General features: G+C 38.4%; 4 protein-coding genes across 20 annotated transcripts in view; 3 read left to right on the top strand and 1 right to left on the bottom strand.

Annotated features, from left to right (window-relative positions):
* The window catches only part of ctbp1 (C-terminal binding protein 1), a 32001-nt gene extending 27111 nt beyond the window's left edge, over positions 1-4890 (top strand). For 7 of the 12 annotated variants that reach the window (XM_084133208.1, XM_084133209.1, XM_084133207.1 and 4 more), the window contains 4 exons: positions 676-803; positions 999-1113; positions 2057-2107; positions 3630-4890. In XM_084133208.1, the coding sequence (XP_083989334.1) occupies positions 676-803; positions 999-1113; positions 2057-2107; positions 3630-3816 (481 nt within the window). In that variant the 3' untranslated portion in view covers positions 3817-4890. The remainder of the gene's footprint in view (positions 1-675; positions 804-998; positions 1114-2056; positions 2108-3629) is intronic. The other 5 variants (XM_084133203.1, XM_084133202.1, XM_084133201.1 and 2 more) reach the window with 1 other exon arrangement.
* Positions 4891-8515: 3625 nt separating this feature from the next.
* Positions 8516-16778, bottom strand: ppp2r2cb (protein phosphatase 2, regulatory subunit B, gamma b). The gene is made up of 11 exons (XM_084134131.1): positions 16307-16778; positions 15784-15882; positions 14656-14753; positions 13715-13856; positions 13507-13619; positions 13259-13436; positions 11710-11874; positions 11128-11297; positions 9746-9837; positions 9322-9632; positions 8516-8874 (listed from the first exon to the last, which is right to left on the bottom strand). The coding sequence occupies exons 2-11, from the start codon at positions 15839-15841 to the stop codon at positions 8843-8845; spliced, it is 1359 nt and encodes a 452-aa protein (XP_083990257.1). The 5' UTR covers positions 15842-15882; positions 16307-16778; the 3' UTR covers positions 8516-8842.
* The window catches only part of LOC311095580 (uncharacterized protein), a 27833-nt gene continuing 19248 nt past the window's right edge, over positions 13615-22199 (top strand). The window contains exons 1-3 of the mRNA XM_084134137.1: positions 13615-13802; positions 14675-14792; positions 15790-15922. The gene's annotated coding sequence lies outside the window, so the exon portion shown is untranslated. The remainder of the gene's footprint in view (positions 13803-14674; positions 14793-15789; positions 15923-22199) is intronic.
* Positions 17768-22199, top strand: part of LOC311095579 (uncharacterized protein) — an 8138-nt gene continuing 3706 nt past the window's right edge. Inside the window, exons 1-5 of one of the 6 annotated variants that reach the window (XM_084134133.1) lie at positions 17768-19010; positions 19478-19494; positions 19607-19824; positions 19942-20110; positions 20660-20959. In XM_084134133.1, the coding sequence (XP_083990259.1) occupies positions 19609-19824; positions 19942-20110; positions 20660-20959 (685 nt within the window). In that variant the 5' untranslated portion in view covers positions 17768-19010; positions 19478-19494; positions 19607-19608. The other 5 variants (XM_084134136.1, XM_084134134.1, XM_084134132.1 and 2 more) reach the window with 5 other exon arrangements.

The raw sequence follows: 22199 nt of genomic DNA, 5'->3' as shown, positions 1-22199 counted from the left end.
ATTTGTCAAAGAGCAGACAATATTCGTAGTATACAATGCCATGTTTATTATAAAACCAGATATGGAACACTATTGTGAATGAGGCCAAATTGCTTTCATAACAGTTGTGAAGTCTAATGTTATTTTAGTATTATATATATAAATATGCTATTATAGTTATTATTAATATTTTATATTAGCTTTTACTTTTATATTTTCAGTTTTATATGCTTTTTGTTATTTTTATTCATTCATATATTACTATTTAGGTTTCATTTATTTTTATTTCAGTTTTAGTTATAGCATTTAGTTATAGCACTTCCAGTTAGTCATTTTGGTGCTGGTGTGTGTGTGTTGTGTTTTTAAATATTTTAGATTTATGTCAATTGACAGAAGTGTTTCAGGGAATGATAATAAACCCTGAATCAAACCTCAGGCTGTTTCCAGGATTCCCAGCTCTAGAAAAGTCATTGTAATATAAAATCCAAAAAGGCATGAAAATTACGTTTTCAGTTCTGAAATATTTCATTGGCTAAATTTTGCTCTTTGTCGATGCAACCTATATAAAATGATTTTTTCCTTATCCATTAATCACAAAGAGCTGGAAAATTCCTTGGTCTCATTGTGAAAAGACCTTATTATGCTGAAGTCATTTTCACTCAGACTCTTACACAGCTGCATGTGTGTGTGTGACAGTTTCAGCCAAGGTCCTCTTAAAGACGCCCCCAACCTGATCTGCACCCCTCACGCGGCCTGGTACAGCGAGCAGGCCTCCATTGAGATGCGGGAGGAGGCGGCGCGGGAGATCCGGCGAGCTATTACCGGTACATCGGCACATGAAGCCATCAATACCATTTTTTAATACCTCAGACATTTGTCAAATGATTTGAGAGCCCTGGGTGTCTGATCTCTTTCATCAGTCCGGTGAAAACCGCTCTTTAATTGCAACTCTGCAGGCTTGATGTACTGTGATCAATGTCTCGGGGTTTCCCTGTAACAAAGCTGTTTTCCTCCTCCAGGTCGCATTCCAGACAGCCTGAAGAACTGCGTGAACAAAGAGTTCCTCACACAGACCACGCACTGGGCCGGCATGGACCCGGCTGTTGTTCATCCAGAACTCAATGGCACCTATAGGTACAACAAACCATTGAGAAATGCTTTCCTCTGAACTGAATGTAGAATATAGATGGTGCTGTAAAACAAGAATCCACAACTGGCAATGCAAGATTGCTTTTACTGTGGCTAAAATCAGCATGATGTCAAAATAGACCATTTTGGACTTCTTAATATGTGTTCCTGGTCTTATTGCACATAAGTGCATGGTATTAGAAAAGTCTTCACAATATTTCATCGAGATGTCATATTGAAAACGCCGAGCCAAGTGTGTGGGGAAAATAATTAGTGGTTGACTGAAGTGGGTTTATTTTCCATTAGGATCTAGAGAGCCAGTATTAATTATGATTGATATATATATCTATTTAATGGCAGCAAATGAGATGAGACACGGTATTGCTTATATAAAATGCACATATTTTACAGAAAAAAAACATTAAAAAAAGGATTGTTTAATATCTACTGGCAAAGTTATTACATTTTGAAACTGACGGACAGGGTACGTAAAGAGTTCCCACAGTTTTTTGGCGGTGAATTTCTGTGACCTTTCCAGTCATTTGTGAGTACTTGATAAGGATTGTTGAAATCATTTTGATTAAGACTGATTTGCCAATGAATCATTCAGACCAATATGTGAATCTGTATGACTTATTCATTGAAAAGAACCGATTCAAACGAATGATTTGCTCATGAATCAAACATTACTAGCAGGGCTTGACATTAACACCCACTAACCCGCCAAATGCGGGTCGATTTCAGCGGTGGCGTGTAATGCAGTCACTCCCCCTAGTTACTTTGGCAGGTTGAATTTTATATATAATATGTACATTTTTCAATTGTAGCCTTTCAAAAAGGCATCTGAAATAATAAAATAAGTGCAATGTAGTGATGTCAAAATTTTTTCGATACATATCGATGCTGAAATATGAATATGAATAACACTTCCAATACTCATTTTCCGCAGAATAGATACACCCTATCAGCTGAGCTTTCTCTCTCTCTCATCTTTACAACAGTGAGTTACACACAAACCCGCCTCCCATCATTCACTCATTTCATTTGCTCCGGATCAATATTGTTGGTGCATTGTACTCATTCCCGCATATTGTGTTCTCACACTCAAAGTGTGCGCACATAAAGCCGCCTCTCTGTACTAAATTGAGTTATTTTTCGCTGCTTATTGTGCTTAAACAGTCAAATACACACAAAATAATGCCAAAATGCCGGTCTTGGCGAGTATTCAAGTAAACACAGTCAGTTGTTTTAAGTGGACGCAAACAGTTGAGAAAGAAAACGCATGTGTAACAGTATAAATGATCAGTGCGTCAGGTCTTAAAGTGACAGCAGCCTAATATCCCTGCTGCCAAATTATGAGATAATATTAAAAATTTCTATTTGGCATTTTTCCCCCATGGTATTAATGTCAAAAATAGCTAGTAACTTTGTAAAACCACTAGCCTCAGTGACTGGTGAGCAAAAAAGTTAATGTCAAGCCCTGATTACTAAAGTATAACTAGAATATATATTCACTAGTTATATTTTACGTGGCTTTTAAGAAAAACGATCCTTGAAAAACACAGTTTTAGTTTTTCCGTGCCATTACCACTATAACACACAGCCTCGAGCTGCTTAATGCTTTTATAGAACAGCGAAATTATATGACAAATTTCCAATAAAAAAAATACATTATTACAAATAATAATTCAATCTTATTGTAAAATAGCAATGTACAGAGCCCCTAAAGGGACCTTTGCAAAAATAAAAAATATACAGACTTTTGCGTGTGCAAAATAGTTCCAGTAACTATTGCTGATTAATCATTTTTTAATTGGCCGTTAAAGTTTTTATGGGACAATATAAATATATTGCCCTAATGAAATCAAAATTTTGAGCCATTTTTCACCGTACCAATCTTTTATTGTGAACCATTAAACTTAGCATATAGGACGATGCACATATTAGCCGCCTCCATGCTCTCGTTTACTTCAGAGTAAGATGGCACAAAGGAAATAAGTTGTAGTATACATAAACTGGAAATTATGACCATGCTCATGTGAAAAGTTTCTCGTGTGCATGCAAAAGTCTGTATATTTTTGTAAATTCAGTAAAAACATTAATATTGTGAAATATTCTTACAATTTAAAATAACTGTTTTCTATTTTAATATATTTTCAAATGTCATTTATTACTGTGACGGTAAAGCTGAATATTTCCAGGATTCTTTGATGAATTCCATTTTTTTTTTACAGAAATCTTTTGTAACATTATTACTGTCTTTACTGTGACTTTTGAGCAGGTTAATGCATCCCTGTTCCAAAAAAAAAGAAAAGAGATCTCATGTGAGTGTAGCATGTGATGTATGTATATTTAAACTTGGGCCATTCAATCAGATTGTAAAGCTGGAAGTAACTATCCATTTTTTTTACGAACCATTATGCACACATAGTAGTTTCATAGAGACATGGAGGGCTTCACTGCAGGGACAGTTGCTCTATTGCAGGTGTTTAATGGGTTTTAACATTATTCCCCTTCCGCAGGTACCCCCCGGGCATAGTGAGCCTCGCTTCAGGGGGTCTACCACCGCCAGTGGAGGGCATCATGCCAAGTGCCGTGCCCATAACCCACAGCCTGCCCACCGTAGCCCACCCTCCACACGCCCCCTCACCCGGCCAAACCGGCAAACCCGAACCCGATAGAGAGCAGCACCCCAACGAACAGTTGTAGCCCCCCTCTTCAAAGGCTCTCCGTACCACTATAGAACTCTTCTGGTCCTTCTTTACCCCAAAGAAGAGCAGCGGAAACAAGCTCCCGGGCTCAGAACCAGCCACTAAAAACAACCACCACTCCAAAGTAGCCAACTCTTTGACTGAAGCTGGTGGACTGCGCTCTTTGAAGTACTAGTGGGGGGGGGAAAACAACATCAAAAAAAGAGAAAACCGTGTGGATTTCAAACAAAGTTAACTTCTCCCTGATGCAAAATCCTGCTGTTTTAGATTGTAGTCTGTCCAAGTGCAGTGGGCGATCTTTTATCTGTTATTTTTTTTTTGTCTGTCTAATGGGTTTCATTGTTAAAACAACAGTAGCTATTACATGAATGTAACCTGTTTGTGTACAGTTTTTAGGACATGATTAATGGTTTGTAGACGAAAAAAAAAAAAAACTGATACCGTTTTACAGGAGGCATCTCACCACCTGATCATAGACGCGATAAAAAGCATATTAGTTTCACTCGTTTGATTTTAAAAGCCCCGAAAGAGGCGGGATTTGCACACCCTCTCAGGAAAATTTATTTCCCCCCTTCCTTCCTTCTTTCCTTCCTTTTAAATTAAACCACATAGTGCATTGTTTTTGTACCCATTTGTCTTTTTGTAGTCAAAATTAAGTACAGTACATTAAAGAACTACACTATGTTTTTATTTTTGGAGCATGTATTACCTTATGTGTTAAAGGTTAAAAAAGAAAAGAGAAAAATGTTCAGATTTTGAACAAAAAGTAAAAAACAAAACAAAACAAAAACAAATTTGTCTTGTGCAAAGCTGGCGTAATGCTTGCCTGTTTGTGTGTGACTTGATTGTACCGTGTGTGTTTTTTTTTTTTTTGAGGATGCCGGGATAGTTGCAGCTCTCCATCGCCTACATAGTTTCCTTCCTGGTAAAGTGGTAGGCTAGCAATATACATACTATATATACTATGAGATATTAATATTTTTTGTTAAACAGAGTCCAAAAAGAAATGTTTGTGACTGTATGCATTTGTATGAATTATTTTAAATGAAATAAAAGTCAGAGTTAAGCGACACGACAACATTTCTGTGAGTTTATCGCACTTCCATGAATAAAGAGATGCCAGGACAACAGAAATAGTGGAGGTTCAGTTCAGGTTTCCTTTGTATTTGAACCCATTTCCGAATATAAACAACACAATCACTGTGAACGCCCTCTTGTGGACATTGGTCATCATATCATATAAATAATGCAGATCAAAAGGTACCAACCAGGCATCATGCTGCAAATAGTTTGCATACAGGGGAATTGGGATCTTACCTCAAAGCTGTGAATTAGCTGGCTCTGAACAATTGGTATTAAAGGATTCCTTTTTTCCCTAAATGTTCTGTTATTCTTTATTCACTCTCGTATCTTTCCAAACCAGTTTTGAAGAATGTTCACCTGGGGATCCCAAGCTCCAGAAAGGCTTCATTGAATAATAATTAACAAAAAAAACATTTTATGTTACCAATTGTGTAGTGTAAGGAACAAACCAAAATTTAAAGGGGTCATGACATGAGAAATTAAATTTGCCTTGATCTTTTGACATATGAGAGGTCAGTGTACCATTAAAACATCGGGCAAGTTTCAGAGCTTAAAATGTCCTCATTATAAACAAAGCAAATATTTAGTCAAGCTCCAAAAACGGCGCTTTTTGATATTTGGAGGACTTGTGACGTCACACAGGCAAATGCATTTGCATATGACTGTATGAGTGAAAGACATCGACGAATAGTAATACATCATTGCACCATAGGGCCCGCCCACTTGCTTTCGCCGACTGAATGCTAGCAATGTGTCTAGAAGCAAATAGAACCCATTATAATCACTGACGCTTTCTACACTGGATACAACATACATAAGCTCGCTGACTTCACTCCACACTCTTTAGTTTACTGACAAGAGGACTAAAGGAAGATTAAATAGAAGCGTAAAGGATCGTTCGCTTTGATGCGTCCAGTTTAAACAGCTCATTTGCTCATTTCTTTATAGATTCAGAAGGATCCCAGCGACTGAAACAAGCGGATGGTTTATTTTTAATGGAATCTTGTCGCAGGATTATATGTTTGTTCAGAGACTTTGACTGCATATTGTTTTGTAAACGAGGCAGTGTAATGGAGAGTTCGCAAAGAAACTTTAGCATTATTTCATAATGCTTTGTCTGTATGTAAATGACGGGGTTTTTTTGATAATGTTTTTAACACACAGCTGCCGTTTACTCACAAGCCTTAAAGGAGTCGCCCTTAAAAAAAAAGAGGATAATTTCAGACAGAGAGTCAGAATGAAGGTTGAAAATATTTTAGAATATATTTTCTAAATGCATGTTATTGATCTTACTGTGAACAATTCATCAATGCGCATGTTTAATTTTCCACAATTTGTAATTAATTCCATCTTCCTGTGAAACGATAGACTTCTATCTGATGTGACAAACGCAGGATTTTTTCAATCATTTAGTCGCTTAAACCCATGATCGGGACACTGGCGGCTTCAGTTCTCACCGTTTATATACTGTCTATGGTTCTCACCAATGGAAGAGAGCGAAGGGGCGTCGTCCATCTTTTTTTACAGTCTATGCTTAAACCCCACCCCTTTCTAACAATCGACCATAAACTCGCATTCAGATCTGCCTCTATACCAAAGTGTAAGTTTGCCGATTTTCAACTCGCTTTGTATTGTTACAATGTCGTAGTATATGTAAATGAACAATGCTTACTGTTTCTCTGTGTTACCTGGACAGAGAAATTCACGTTTATTTGTCAGCAAAAGTCTGACTCACAGCTTCAGGGCTTTCGTGAAAACTACAGATTGTACTTCTGCATTTTTGTATTCCAGCCCAAAGACAAGTCAAATTAACTACAACGCTTTGGATCCTTCACTGGAAACAGAAAATAACTCACTCCCGATAAACTCTTTGAATTCTTGCACCCAGGAACAATACAAGTCGACAAGGTTGCTAAGAAGTATTTCCTACTCAAGCAAAGCAGTATTTGACTCTGGTCAAGCCTATTCAATAAGAACAGACTTTTTGTCAGTGGTTATTTACCCCTTTAAGTTGTTTATAGCCCTATTCGGACGGGATTAGGTTTACAAAGGTAGATGGAGTAATATCATTTTACCACATGACGTCTGTTATATTAATGGCCAATTCACATGGTATAAGAGATAGCAGAAGTGTGAGGGGTAACTCGATTTACACACCGCCGTCACCTTTCTGTCATCATGTGCGTATTACTTTGCTTCCTGATATCATGTGCACAAACACATATAACCTATATATATATATATATATATATATATATATAACAGTTAAATCCAGTCGAATGATGTATTAAATTCAGATTGGATGTTGATAATATGCACTTACCTAACGCTAAAAGATGTTTTGTGCCTCTAACAAGTGCTTTCAACCTTCTTTTGATCTGAATGGTGTGTGGAAAACACTTGAGCTTTGCCACAGACTCGTCCCAGCGTCTAAAACACAACTGAATGGATTTTCAAGCGCCTCCATAGTTGAAAAACCGTGGAAAACTATTTTTAAACAGGAAATGACGGAATATTTACGTACATATGTACAGCGGGTCTATTCGCACGGGATTAGTATTACCTGAGGTAAATTTCCATAAGGTAAAAGTCAGTCTAATCTTTACTGACATTGTCCGTAATGATTACTGAGATGCACATTCGGAGGGGACTAAAATCACTGAGAAGCTCTGGTGATAATTACTTTACCCCACCTCTCCATGTTAAAGGGTAACTAAACCCTAAAACAACTTTTTTTTAGTTAATGATCTGTAAGACTGGGGCTTTATTAATGCTGTTCATTGATTCAAGTAATTTTTTTGACATTTGGGTTTAAAGTGTTTTAATTCTACAATAATATGGTGTAAGTGCTGCCCTCTTCAGGTTGAACGGTGGCTACTGCAGTTGAATTTTCCTATTGGAAGTTGTGGTACCCTCTAGAGAAACAGCTAACCACGCCCTTGCCTACAGAGAGACACGTCTCAGATGCACGCCCCTCCGCTGGGCTCTGCCCACTTTTCCAGCATTTTTCAAATATTGCCAGTGGGTGGAGTCAGGCTCTGACCAGGGGTTTAGTTACCCTTTAAACTAATCCCGTCCAAATAGGGCTTAAGTTCGCTGAAAATGGTCCCCTCCACTGCACCATTAAAAAACGTGAACGCATATTTAAGCTTGCTATGTTTGACGTCAACAGCGGCAAACTACAATGGTCCTTGCATGTCTCTTAACTGTGCCAGTTTTGAAAACGCAGAATCGCAATGACATTGCAAGATACTGAAGAACTACGAGTGAGTAAAAGGTGGCTAATTCGTACAAATATGTACAACGTACGAATTCGTACGTTTTGTCTAAACCCCAGTGATGATGGGTAGGTTTAGGGGCGGGGTCAGGGGTAGTTCATTCGTTCAAATTCATATGAATTGGGCAACTCGTAAAATATGTACGATTTAGCAAAAATCTTACGAATTCATACGAGTGAGTTCGTATGAATTCGTACGAATTAGCCACCTCGTAAAATTCATACGAATTGCCGCGAGATCGAGTTGTTTTTTTCATATTGTGTGGAAAAGAGCAGCATGAACATCCCGCTGAATTTCTCTTCAGGAAGAAAATCAAACAGATTTGGAATGACATGGTGGTGAGAATTTCTTTTTCATTTTTGGCTGAGCTGTTTCTTCAACACATATTAAATAAAATCATCCAACCAGTGCACTAGCTAGCAAATGCCTGTTAGTATGTGTTCAAAATCGTTGACTTGGGAATGCTCTTTACACATTGAGGTGGGGGTGGTGATGACTCAGCATTGAAACTGATCCCTGCACATGCTGTTTTCCTTCCAGCAATGTCTCTCAGCAGACCTCCATAATTCCTGCATCCTGTCCTCTGCTTGCTCTGGATTTCGTTTTGGTGAGTTTTGCCATTGATCATAGGAAGAGGCCTTAGAGAGTCCCTGAGCAGTTTAGTCAAACCAAAGAAAACTGAAGAAACCTCAAGCCTGAGAAGAAAGAACAGACACGTAATTCTATACAAGCAGTGCAGAGCGTTGTAAAGCATTGTAAAGGCTCTGATTCGCTTACAATCATCATTGTTAAATAAGCCCTGTTCATGATGAGCAAACAGCTTTGTAAACATGCATGTGCGATCTGTACGTTTCAGGGTAGCTGAACATTATCTAACCCGAGTGATCATACTGCATGCCATGCTATAGCACTGAATCTGAGCGATACATTTTCATTCAAAACCACAGTTACAGTGTCTATCATTCAATTGTTGGGGTTATACATGTTTGTAATAGTTTTTCAGATTGTTCTGATACTGGTGACACTGAATGCAGATGGGAAATGTGATAATAAAGGGTAATCAAATGGACTGGATCTTGCACGTGTTTTGTGCCACAAGACTGTGTAACATTACAAAGTCAGATTTGGGTGCGTCTGCGCACTTTGTATTTCCGGTGTGTTGTGATGTCCGTTGGCCGTCAGTCTGTCCTGAAAAATGTAGAGATTGTTGCTGGCAGCGATGGCGATGATGTTTTCTTTGGGATGCCAGGCGGTATGGAGGATTTTCTTCCTGAAGTCCAGACTGTCCACGCTAACGTCCGTCTCTTTCCGTTTCTTCCCCACGCACACGCGTCTCGGCTGCAGGACGGCACGCCGCTTGCACATCTCACGACTGGCCTCCAGAGTCACGTCACGCCGGCTCGCCCGGTCAAACATTCGGAAGTAGTTGTTGTAAGCCCCCGTCATTATCACGCTGCGGAGGAAGAGAGGGATTGAGAGGGAACAGGTGCACAGCGGGTGGATCCGCTCGAGTTATATTTCAGAGGTCAAAGGTGAATGTTGTAAAGGTTATGGTTAGGGCCTCACCTGTCCGTTCCATTCCAAGCACATTCAAACTTGTCAAAAATACAATCGCTTTCATACAAAGAGAACAGTTTGGTTCGCAAGTAGTCGTGGACCTAAAAAGACAAGCAAAAAAAAGTTAAACGCTCATGATAAATGCAGTGAAGTGATATATAACTGGAATGTTGGTTTATACTGTAGGTTAAAAACATAATCTGTAATTAAATAAAACCATTCTGGTTTTGGCTTTTCTTCAATAGAGAATTAAAAGGATTTTTATAGGTCTCACCTTTGCGGTGCTTTTTGTCCAACTACATCAAGATGTTTGATGGAGCTGCCCTCTCCCTTTCCTGAAGATTTATTTAGATCTATTTCTATCATGTCAACTCTTTAGCATGGTAATGGATATGACGAAGTTAATGTATTTGGTCTTGTCGGAATAGATCTGCTACGCTGCATCTGCAGAGCAAGTACAGAGACTTGCTCACAGCAGCGTGTCTGTGTATCTATTAGCAGTAGCATGTAAGACATACTGTTGCAGATCTATACAGGTGGAGCTGGGGAAGGTGGAGGGTTTCAGAAGTACTCTGAAAGTGCGCTGCAAACTGCCACAGCAAACACTGACCAACTATTTCAGTGTTGATCAGCAAGCTCATCGGCTACAGATGCGACAGGAACCAATCAGCTTGTGCCGTGTAGTTAACGATACAATTGTCAGCAGGTTGCAATAAGGACCCATCAGCTTGCGGCATCTAGTTTCATGATAGAACCTGAGCTGTGTCCGAAATCGCACCATATACCCTCAAATAGGAGGGTACAGCCATTTGTAGTGGTGTCCAAAACCATAGTGGACATTATCAAGTTCACTCATTCAATCCCACAATGCACCGCAATAACGACTGTACAACCGTTGTAGGCTCAACGGCTAGAGAATACCTATAATGCACTGTGAGACCAGAAGATGGCGCCCGCAGCTGATTCATCCATTTTCCAAACCGCTGGTCCAAGGTGGCTACAGCATAATATCAAACAGGTATAAATTCATTTTTAATTGATTAAATTGTTTCATTAAGGTTTTACGTAGTTTCCATGACATAAATCTTTTCATTACTACTGGAGCTGCCAGTTTGCTAAGTTTCAAATGATTATAAACAGCAAACACAAACTATGCAAAGGCGGCAGCCCTCTAGGTGCACTCAGTGTCCGAATTCACTCACTAGTTTTCATTCACTCCTTCAAGTGAACTATATTAGTGGAGTAATGTAGGGAATAGTGAATGAGGGAATAGAGGGCGATTTTCAGTACTTTTCATTTTTCTTGTACTGAGAGGCTTGGATCCCTTCTAGCTAAAACACTGTGTGAGTTTGTGTAGGCTATATGTTTGAGTGAGTGAGTAGGTGAGAGACCTGGTATGTTTCCACAGGTTTATTTTCCATGTTGACGTCCCAGACTTTAGCAGTGAGGTAATCTCTAGTCAGCAGGTAGCGGCCGCTGTGACTGAACTTCACATCTGACACAGAGGAAACAATCTCTGAGAAGAACGAGCGGCGGGCTGGATCCACTGCCTCTTCATACACTGTAATGGAGTGATATAAAAACACTTCATTTAATACACAGCATTATGACATTAACAACCATATTAATGTTAACAAGCATCACCTCACCTTACATTAAATATGGACGATGGCAAATTGAGTTTCAAATCTGAAAGTTTAAGTGCTTCAGGATATCTTAAGTTAAAAAAACACTTTTAATAGGCTACTATTAGTGGATATGTTCCGCATTAGTGTATAAGTCTTGGAACAACATTACTGCCAACCACTGAGATTTTAGGTTTAGGCTTAGGACTGAAGGAATTGATCATTTCAGGGGTAGTTACAGGTTATGGTTGAAAGGAATGTTGTTTCAAGTCCAACAAAATCAGTACATTCAGGAAAATGTCGTACTTTGCAGTGTGATTTTGCATTATATGCATGTGCGTGGCTTACATTTGGCATGCTGGTCGCAGAGCGCGCGAGCTCTCATGTCACAGAGGCGTGTGGTTCCTGTGCTGCTGCTGAAGGCCAGCAGGTGGCAGTGGTGAGGGTGAAACTCTGCCACTGTGATCACCTCACTGAGGTCCTCCATGTTTTCCGGCTTTAAATCTACAATATCTGACAGAAACTCATTGAGGATCCCTGACAAACTGAGGTTTATATCAACACTAATTCATAACAACATTTCTAACAGTAACTATTAAGAAAAAGTCCAAAACAAAAAGCTTTCTTCTGGATTTCTGTAGGGTTGCACCAGCCGTTTGCAGGTTCTTGCTTAAACTAGAACGCAAAGAGGCTATGACACATAACTACTGGCTAGTTTGTAACTAACTCTGTAATTTATTCACTTGCACCATTTGTTCTGTGGGTTGGTGGATGGTTGGCAGAGGAACTAGAGATGTGAGGTACAAAACTGTTTAGCCTAGAGTGTCAAGTGACTCTGTCTCTCTAAATGAGTTATTGAATCATTCACTCAAGTGATTAGTTTAACAATATTGATTTATTCAGGAACGTAATATCACTGCTGTGTGCTGTTTAGAGATGCAAAGGTCGATTCTGTGATACAGTCTTTGATTCAGATTTGTTGGGAATCTTTTTGATTTAAGTGAAGCAAAACTATAGGCAAAACTACAGGCAAAGTAATCAGCAAATATCTAGTTAAGAGACTGAACAGATACATTTACACTAAATATAAAATTCCCCCCCCCTTTTCCAAAACTCATTTGTTCGAACTTCCCAAGGCTGACGAACTGAGTGGTTTAAATTTATTTTAATCACTGTTCCTGAATATTATAATCCCAACGTTTATCTGTGTGCTACACGTTTTACGGAGAACAGCTTCCAGAGCCACAGTGCAGGCTAAACGCACAAAAGCTTGCATACCACTCTGAAACGTCCTGTGGAATCTGTGGTTGCAAAGTCCGTGCATGAAATCCATTCTGGATGCTCCTCTTGTTTATTAACATTGTCAGGGTCTGAATCAGGTTTGAAATTGCCGCCATCCTTTATATTTACACCTGAACAGATGAAACTCGCGGTTATGGTAAGGGACGTGACATTTCCCTAACACTCGCTTCTCCGCTAAGCGGTGCCAATCACAACACACTGGGCCAGCTAACCAATCACAGCACATTTCAAAAGGAGGGGTTTCATCTAAACAGAAACTAAACGACGCATTCGAGCCAGATTGGGAAGAGAGGACCTGTAATAATGTAAAATATGTGAAAAATAATGTTTTTTTTTTTTTAACAATCATGCATGAAAGCATATTTTAGTACACCCCAAAAACGAAATCAAGACTTCGTAAAAGGGCATAATAGGACCCCTTTAATTTGCAACTCACGCACAGCTGATGCAACTGGCTCCTGCTAAAAAGATTGATCACCATGTTGTTTGGTGCTCAGCAACATGCTAAAAGCCACTCAAAGCACCTTAGCACCTTTCAAATCTAGTTTTATCCCTATCTGTGCAGCTCTCTCTCACAGTAAAATGATGAGGATACTGAAGCTGCGGTCCGTGATGCTGAGATGCCACAGGTTAATTCTCAGGTCATCAGCAGACAGGTACGTCTCACAGTCGCTGTTAACACTGATGGAGTTGATGTGATATGCATGTGCGTTAGCAAAAACACGGCGTGGGGTCGCCTCCACCAGCAGATCCATCGGCCGCAGGACAGGGACCTACACCAGCAGAAACTCACATCAGGCAATGAGAAGAAACAGAACAGAAGAAAGGAGAAATACCACACACCTGTAGAGTGGTGACTGTTGAGAGGTCCTTCAGTCTGCCTTCCTCGTCTCTGAGATTATAGCCTTCTGCTCGCTTGTCTCTCTCACTCACCTTCCACAGCTTTACGGTCTTATCTGACAAGAATCATAAAAGGTATGTTATTCTTAATGATTCATCACTGAGTTTTGGCATTGTATGATATAATGTTATCAAGCGTTTTAGCGGCTACCATTGGTGGAGAGGAGGAAGTGGGCGGGGTTATGTGGAGGCAGCCATCGAATCTTATTGATTTTCTCCTCAATCTCCAAGCTTTTCAGGTAATCAAACTCAGGCTCATGACTCTGAAATGTACTATAAACATTATATTCGCCCTAAAAGAGAGAGGTAGCGGGACAAGATAACAAGCCGTTATTAGCATAAAGGAATTATGAATTAATTGTTTTGCTGTCAATTTTGCTGCTTACTTCCTGTGTTAAGATATCTGAGCAAACGTTATAATAAAATGTTTAACTAGGTAAATATTATAATATTCAAAATATAATTTATTATAATAATTATAATTTCCATACAAAAATGTCATTTAATTATAATAAAAGTCCCCATGAAATCTAATTTAAAGCTTTGTGGTTTCGTCTGTTAGCTTTTAGAGCATCTGTATGTGAAAAGTTAACCAAAAAAAAGTAAACAAGATATTTAAAATGTATTGGGCCTCATTCTTAAAACATGAGGGGAATGAATTTTGACTTAAATCATTCATAAAAGCATTCTTACGTAAACTGTCAAATCTGCTAATATACCCCAGATAGCAAATGACATCTGGCCCAGTTGTGGCCCACATCTCCCACATTCTTCTGGCCCACATACTCACCCTGTGTGTGGCTGGCAATAGCATACATATCTGGGCCTCATCTGGGCCAACTGTGGCACCGACTGCCAGAACTGAGCCATATGTGCCATAGTTGGCCAAGAATGTCTCCTCCCACTACATTATAAATACCACCTGCCTTCAACTCACAATTGCAAGGAAATCACTGTGTTACTGTGATGTAAACTAAAACCTATTGACTTTAAAAATGCAACTTGTGCTTCAAAATCTCCCATCCCAACTTCCAGTTTCAATAGGAAGTTTGTCAAAAATGGAAAAGTGTGTTTGTCAGAGATATCTCTCACCTGTGGTTCTCTCTGAAAGATGACAACCCTCCCACCCTTATCACCCGTGGCCAAGAACTCTCCAGTCTGGTTGAACTCCACCGTAGAGATGACATCCGCTGAAACACAGACACGATTGAAAAAGAAATAAGTTGCATGTGAATAAAAATACTCTTTTGGTTGATCTGAGAAAGGAATCACACACACACACACACACATATATATATATATATATATATATATATATATATATATATATATATATATATATAATCCACAGGCCTCTATTTATTGTAATGTGCTGTCAATAAAACTGCAGATCTGCTCAGTCAATATTAGATGTGCCTGAGTCAAACATTTCTTTGCCAAAGTAAACTAATGAAATATTTGTATTTGAATACAGATCCAAAAACAGTTTTAATGCCAAGGTGTGCACATTCACTATGTAAACACCAATACAAAGGTCGAAAAGTGTCTCTGTCTAGTTAAAGTACTCATCAAAAGTTTGGACACAGTTTTTGTTATGACTAATTTCCACATTTTAAAATAATGGGGAAGACATCAAAACTATGAAACAACAATTGGAAATATGGAAATTATGTAGTAACCAAAATGATCTTATATTTTAGCTTCTTTGTCGAGATCCCAGCTCTGCACAGCAGGGCTATTATAAAAAATGAATGTTATGTGAAATAAACGTGAAATGAATGTTATGTAAAAAAAACCTTACAATTATTTTATTTCAACTAGTTGCCGAATTATTTCTAAAAAAAACTAAAATTGAAATAAAAATTAATAAAATCTATAAAGACTATATATACTATATATATATATATATATATATATAATAAAATGAAAAATAACAAAATTACTAAAACTTTAATAGTATCTCAATCATACTAAAATAACACTGATGCATACTCGTTCTCTCAAAAACTTCACAAGGTGCATCCTGGGATGCTTTTAAACAGTAATAAAGTTGATCCTACGTGTTGACTGTGTCATATAAAGACATTTATCTATGTCTACAAAACTAATTCAAGTATTTCATCAAAGCCTTTACAAGAAACATCAGTGTGTCCAAACTTTTGACTGGTATTGTAGATCCACGAGAGTTTGTGGGGTATGATGGTGTGTGTGTGTGTGTACCCTCAGTGTACTCTGGCTCCAAGGCTGCGAGGTCTGAACAGAGAACTGGGCTCAGCATTCTGGGACGGAACCAAGGGCGGGGCTGCAGCTCTACCAATCCTGCAAAGAGGAGGAGTTTCATGATGAGCGTTAAAAAAGCGTGAGTGGAAGGGTTAGAACAAGCTACCGGTGTTTTAATGTCTGCCAGAGAGAGATGTTCCAGAGGCTGATATTCAATGCAGATCTACACGATGGTTTTGATGTGCTGAAATGGGCCTAGATTTGAGATTAGTTGATGTAATCTTGTTTTGCATCAACATAAACAACAGATTATCAGAGGGGAGGGGGGGGGCGGAGGGAATCCCAGATCTGCCACACATAAACATCTCCATCTGGTCTAAAAGCTTTAAATGGCCTCTGAGATGTAGTTTAGGGTGTTTAAAGAGGATCACATGGCTCACTTTTGCTTGTAAACATTCGGACAGCAAAGCAAGCATGAAAATTTAAATGGAAAAACAAGACGTTCATAGAAAAACACTCTTACCTTCTGTCACATCGCTGTGCTAGCAGTCGCGTTCAGATACTGATATATTCATTCAGTTCCATTGCTGAGTTGGTGTGTACAAAAGATGTCTGTGAAGGTGTGTGTGTGTTTGAGGAATGAGCAACACACCATCCATTTTTCATCCATCAGCATCGAGGTCTGCTGCAAAGCGTCATGGGGTAAATGAGGGGTAAGTCCGTGCGAAGAGACTGATGACTCTCTACAGGATATGAACTCCACAAAAAATGCTGAAGAAAAACCACAACAAGAATCTCTTGGCTCAGTTGGGATGCATCTACACCCAGAGGACCCTTCTGGTCAATTCATTCCTGTTGGGTTTTCCTGAAATCAGAAGTAAACATATGACAGCTGGATTTGTGCGTAGGCATACTGATGTTTGTGCAGAAGAATGAGGGAGGGGTAAACATTCTGCCTATTCTGCTGCATAGACTCCTCCGACGAAGCACACCACTGAGAGGGAGACACAAAGATGCTGAGTGACACACACTCGTCCAATCAGGCCACTGGCCCGGGAGTTGTAGCCAATGGGAGAGCAGATCAGCATCACAGAGAGCAGCATCCCCCCACTACAGCATCACACTGATACAGCTACAAGATCGGTTGCCTGGTAACCGCATCTGTCTGTGAGCACAGCGCGAGTCTGGCAGGAAACATGAGGCATTGCAATGGTTACATAAAGATGTGAGAAACCTTAAATGATGCACAGTCAGAGAAAAGTGCAAATTGTACCTTTAGGGGTACAACAGCTTGTCACTGGGGCTGTACTCTTGACCGGAAAGGTCCCACTTTATATTAAGTGGCTTTAAGTACTATGTACTTATTGTGTTCATGTTGTATTGTAAAACACTTTTGCTGCTATTGAGGTGGGATACGAGTAAGGTTAGGGACAGGTGTGGTGGGATGGGTGGGTATAAGGCTGGGTTATGGTGTAAGGGAAGGGTCAACTGTGTAAGGGTTAATGCCCGACGAGGTGTCCATTCAACCCGGTATCACGCTAAAGCGTGTAATACACACGCTGGTCCACAAGCGGATGCGTGTCAATGTCACGCTTTGCCTCCTCTAGGCGTGAAAATGACACGCATGAATGAAGGTTGAGTATCGGTTGAGTATCGGTAGGGGGCGATGATTTCCACAATGCCAACAACTCCCCACGGAGCAAAGAGAGAAGCGATATATTGCATTCTCCAAAATTCCCGCGTCAGGTCGGTCAAAGCCATACATTTTTATTATGGTTCTGTAATTTAAGAAATACTAACGTTGCTGTAGCCTAACGTTATATTTGTGTGTGTGTGTGTGTGTACTGTGGGGCTTTTTAATCTATGGTGCTGTTAACGTTACCGTGGTCAATAACGTTAATGGAAATTGATATTAACGTTAATTAATTAATCACAGAAAGCTGCAATGACTGCATATTATGTTATATTAACATTATAAAAAGTTGTTATGGTCGATGGGAAGTAACTTGATGATGATGATGATGATAATATGCGCGAATTTCGATCCTGAAATATCGATAGGCCTAAACGTTACTGATGTTGTATCTATTCTAATCTAAAGGATCTATCCACACATACAAAATATCGATCCTAAGGTGTTTTTTTAAAAACCAGTAATTTTATTTATTTAGCACGAATTTATTTTATTTAGAAAGTATGCATTAAATTGATTAAACGTGACAGTAAAGGCTTTTACATTGTTACACAAATATATATATTTCATGTAAATGCTGTCCTAATAATTATGATGCTGAAAATTCAGCTTTGATCACAGGAATAAATTACATTTTAACATATTCAAATGGAAAACAGATCGCCTGTTTTAAATTGCAATAATATTTTACAATATTTGTTTTTACAAATATTTACTGTATTTTTTATCAAATAAATGCAGCCTTGGTAAGCAGATTAGACTTCTTTCAACATTAAACATCTTACCGACCCCAAACTTTTGAAAAGTAACATGTAACATTTTCTATAATTATGCTAGTTTGTGCAATTAAATTTATTTTGATTGATCGTTAAAGTTCAAATGGATTGTGTTATGTTCTGTAATTGTTGTTAATAAATCTGTCAGAAGAAAATGTGCAAAATTTTACCTATTGGGTACAACAGTGGCAGTCCTTTAAAAATTAACAATGGTTTTACTACGGTAACCATACACACACGACTAATTACAGGTGCATCAAGAGCACAAATCACAAATTATTTTAGAGGTCGTGAAAATGTATTCATAATTAGCATATTAATGATGCATTCACCATCTCATATATCACGACACACTGCTTCTGTTCATGAATGCAGTTTACATGCTAAATATGCATTGTGCAATAACAGAATCACAGTTATCTTCTTTATTTTGTTACAGTTCTGCGTCTATAATATGACAAATCCATGAAGCCTTGCTGCAAGAGAATTAACTATGTTTTTGTTCCCCTTTGTCCAACAGCTCCTGTTTTTACCCACCATCCTTCCCTGTTACCGCCACCTGTATCTCTTTATAAGAAAACCAACGGCTCTTTTAAGAGCCACTCCTAATACTCCTCTTACTACCTCTCTCTCTCACACACTCTCTCTATTTCTAATTCACTCACTCACTCACTCACTCTCTCTCTCTCTCTCTCTCTCTCTCTCTCTCTCTCTCTCTCTCTCTCAATTTCTTTCTCCTAAAGCTTCACTGTCTTCAAGTAAGTATTGTTACCCTATTCTTTATTTTTCTTTCACATTACTCTCTCTCTCACTTTCCAAAACATTTTTAAAAATGTAGTTTTTAATTTGCAAAAGTTTTACCTATTGGGGTACAACAACACTGGCAGCCCTTTAAAAAAATTAACAATGGTTTTACTACGGTAACCATACACACGACTAATTACAGGTGCAGTGAGTGCTCAAATCACAAATTATTTTAGAGGTCATGAAAATGTATTCACCTCATATATCAACCCAAAGTGCATGCTTTTAAAAGTAAAAAGTATTGGTATCAGCGTTATTGAACCCTTTATTTACTTGGTATCGGATCAATACCAAATTTTGCAGTATCCAGTGTACTTTCTGTTCTGTGGTGTGCAATCTCACTATCTCTTTCTCATATTTTATGCAGTCCTATAACAAGCTGTCATTAATAACATTGTCACATTGTCTTCCTCTCTTCCAGAAGCCTGGTGTCTTCAAGTAAGTATTGATTTTTTTATTATTTAAATCTCGTCCTGCTTTGTTTGTTTGAAAGAAGTACTTCTCAAAATCTTTTTGTGTCTTTGTCACTCTCTCTCTTTATCTATGATAGAAATGCCAGGCCAAGGGTCAACAAGGAGAAATTGTATGGTTTGCCATACAGAAATGAATGTGGCCTGCAAAACTTGCAACACATGCAAGGAAGAACAGCCACATAAGCTGAGGCTAAAAAAAAAACTAAAAAAATTTGATCAGAAGAGGGAGAGCTGGGTGGATATGCAGAAAAAAAATCGGACCACCTCTCATATCCAGGATGAAGCTGTGTTGTTGGTATGCGATTGCTTTCATTGTTTTTATACAGGTTACGCAGGTTATTTTCCAAATGTTGCTATATATATTTTCAAATAATACATGTTACTTTGTATGTATGTGTCTTTGTATTTTTAGCTTGAAAAATTGCAGGCACTGGGTTTAAGGGGGGTTTTACTTTTGTCTAAGCCTGGAAAAAAGCCGAATGCTTGGGTGTCTGAGGTTTTGGCACCCCGCTGTCAGCTGAATGTGACATCACATACATGCCTCGAAAGAATTAAGGGCCTGTATGATATTGTTATTCAAGGTAAGAATATTCTGTTATTTTATTTTTTTAAATGTCCTGTATTTGATGCTGTCACAGGTAAGGCTGTGGTTGCCTTCTCTTGACTAATAGATCATTCAGATTATCATTGATGGTTTTCGCTTACAATTAAAACTGGTCCTAGCAGAGTAACTTCACGATAGCCTATATTTTATTATTTGTTTGTTTATAAAGAACTATGACATTGAATTGGAAGACAAGGTAATTAGCCATGCTATAATTTTAATTACAAAATTCCAGTAGAAAAAAATGGCACAATTGGTCAACCACCAGACTAACTCAAACATCCATCACATGTCTTAAGAACATTCACCTATTAAATCAATACTGCTTGGTAGAAGTAGTTTGGTAGAACAGCACTTGTTAGGTCTATACACATCTCTTTTTGCTACTACGGCTGCAACCAACGATTATTTCTACTGTCGTTTTTTTTCCCTTAAATTAATCGATTAGATGTTTGTTCTATAAAATGACGTAAATTTGTGAAAAAGGTTGATCAATGTTTAATAATTCTGTACTTCTACAATGTAGGCTGGACCACACAAGTTGCTGCAGAACAACTTAATGAACCTTCATCAGCAGCCCCAGTTGAACCCCCAGCAGGACCACCAATGGTCACACCAGATCAACAGGAAACAGTGGCCCTGCTTAATCCCCCAACAGCTCTAATGGGACCCCCAGCAGCACTTATTGAACCACCGAAGTCCCCAATTGGACAGTCAGTGTCCCTTTTAGCACCCTCAGTACAACCACAGCTATCCCAGAACCTGGGGAAAAGACCCCACTCCCCAGAAGAACCTTCAGAAGCCTCCCCAGTTTCTCTTGAAAAAGGTAAGCAAAATTGAAATTGTATTGAAAATAAGTTGTAAGCCCCACAAAACCATTCTCTTACTTTGTGTAATGTGAAACTAAACAAATTCAGAGTCCAGAAACATTTATTATTATTATAATCCTAAAAAAAAATTACACAACTGTTTTCAACATTGATAATAATAATAAATTACACAGTGTGTCCGTGAGCAAGGCAGTGAAGGCACTTTACTCCAGGGGCTCCAGAGGGATTGTCCCTGTAAGTGCACTGTAAGTTGCTTTGGATAAATCGGAAAAAATATAAAAATATATATATATATGAGTGTTTATTGAGCATCAAATCATCATATTAGAATGATTTCTGAAGGATCATGTGACACTGAAGACTGAATGTTCAATATAATCCGAAGTATTTCTTAAAAGTTGTTTTGATTTAAAAAAATATATATATTTTTTTAGGCACAAACATACATCAAGATTGAGTGTATGAATCTCAACAATGGTGGCAAACAAAATAAATAAGACAATCCAGATCATAATTTATTCATACTGCAATGCATGATGGGAGCCATGAATGGGTTTTGATTGGTGGCACCAAGAATGTAAATGAAATGTAAATGAAATGAAATGTAAATGAGTTTAGTGATTCAGGTCAATTGATGATTATGTCAAAACATAACCAACACCACCTGATCACCTTTTCTCTTTGTTCATCTGACTGATATAGCTTGGTTACAACAGCCAGACAAAATTTAAAGTCAATAGTTTAAGGGTCAAGAGCCCAACTAAAGCTAACACGGACCACCATAATGGTGACTTAAAATTAGATTTTCTCCTTTGGTGATTCTGCTTGTTAACATCAGGTGTCTTCAATAATACTTAGGCTAATCATCACACAATTAATAACTTAATTATCTCATTAATTTTAACACTCTTCAGTGTTCATTTAACACTCATATTTTAACACTTTAACCCTTTGAGTGTGGATCAGATAAACTCTTCTGAGAACGTTCCCTGCTAGCTGGGATACCCTATAGAACACCACATGATGAGTGTGGCTCTGGGAGACAATGAAAAAATGGAAATTGGAGGCGAAAAATATCAGCAATGGGGCCAATCAACTTTTGTGTTTTTACATATGTTGAAGAATGTCTAAATTAATATCGTTATCACAATATTCATGATCAATATTCCAATATCACATTTTGTCAATTTCGTGCAACCCTAATTCCCATAGACACTTTGATGGAAATTGATTTGC

Source organism: Abramis brama (genome assembly GCF_963993115.1).
Source record: "Abramis brama genome assembly, chromosome: 13".
In the NCBI taxonomy this organism is placed as follows: domain Eukaryota; kingdom Metazoa; phylum Chordata; class Actinopteri; order Cypriniformes; family Leuciscidae; genus Abramis; species Abramis brama.
Note: the sequence above shows the minus strand (reverse complement) of the source record. Positions and strands in the feature narration are given on the sequence as shown.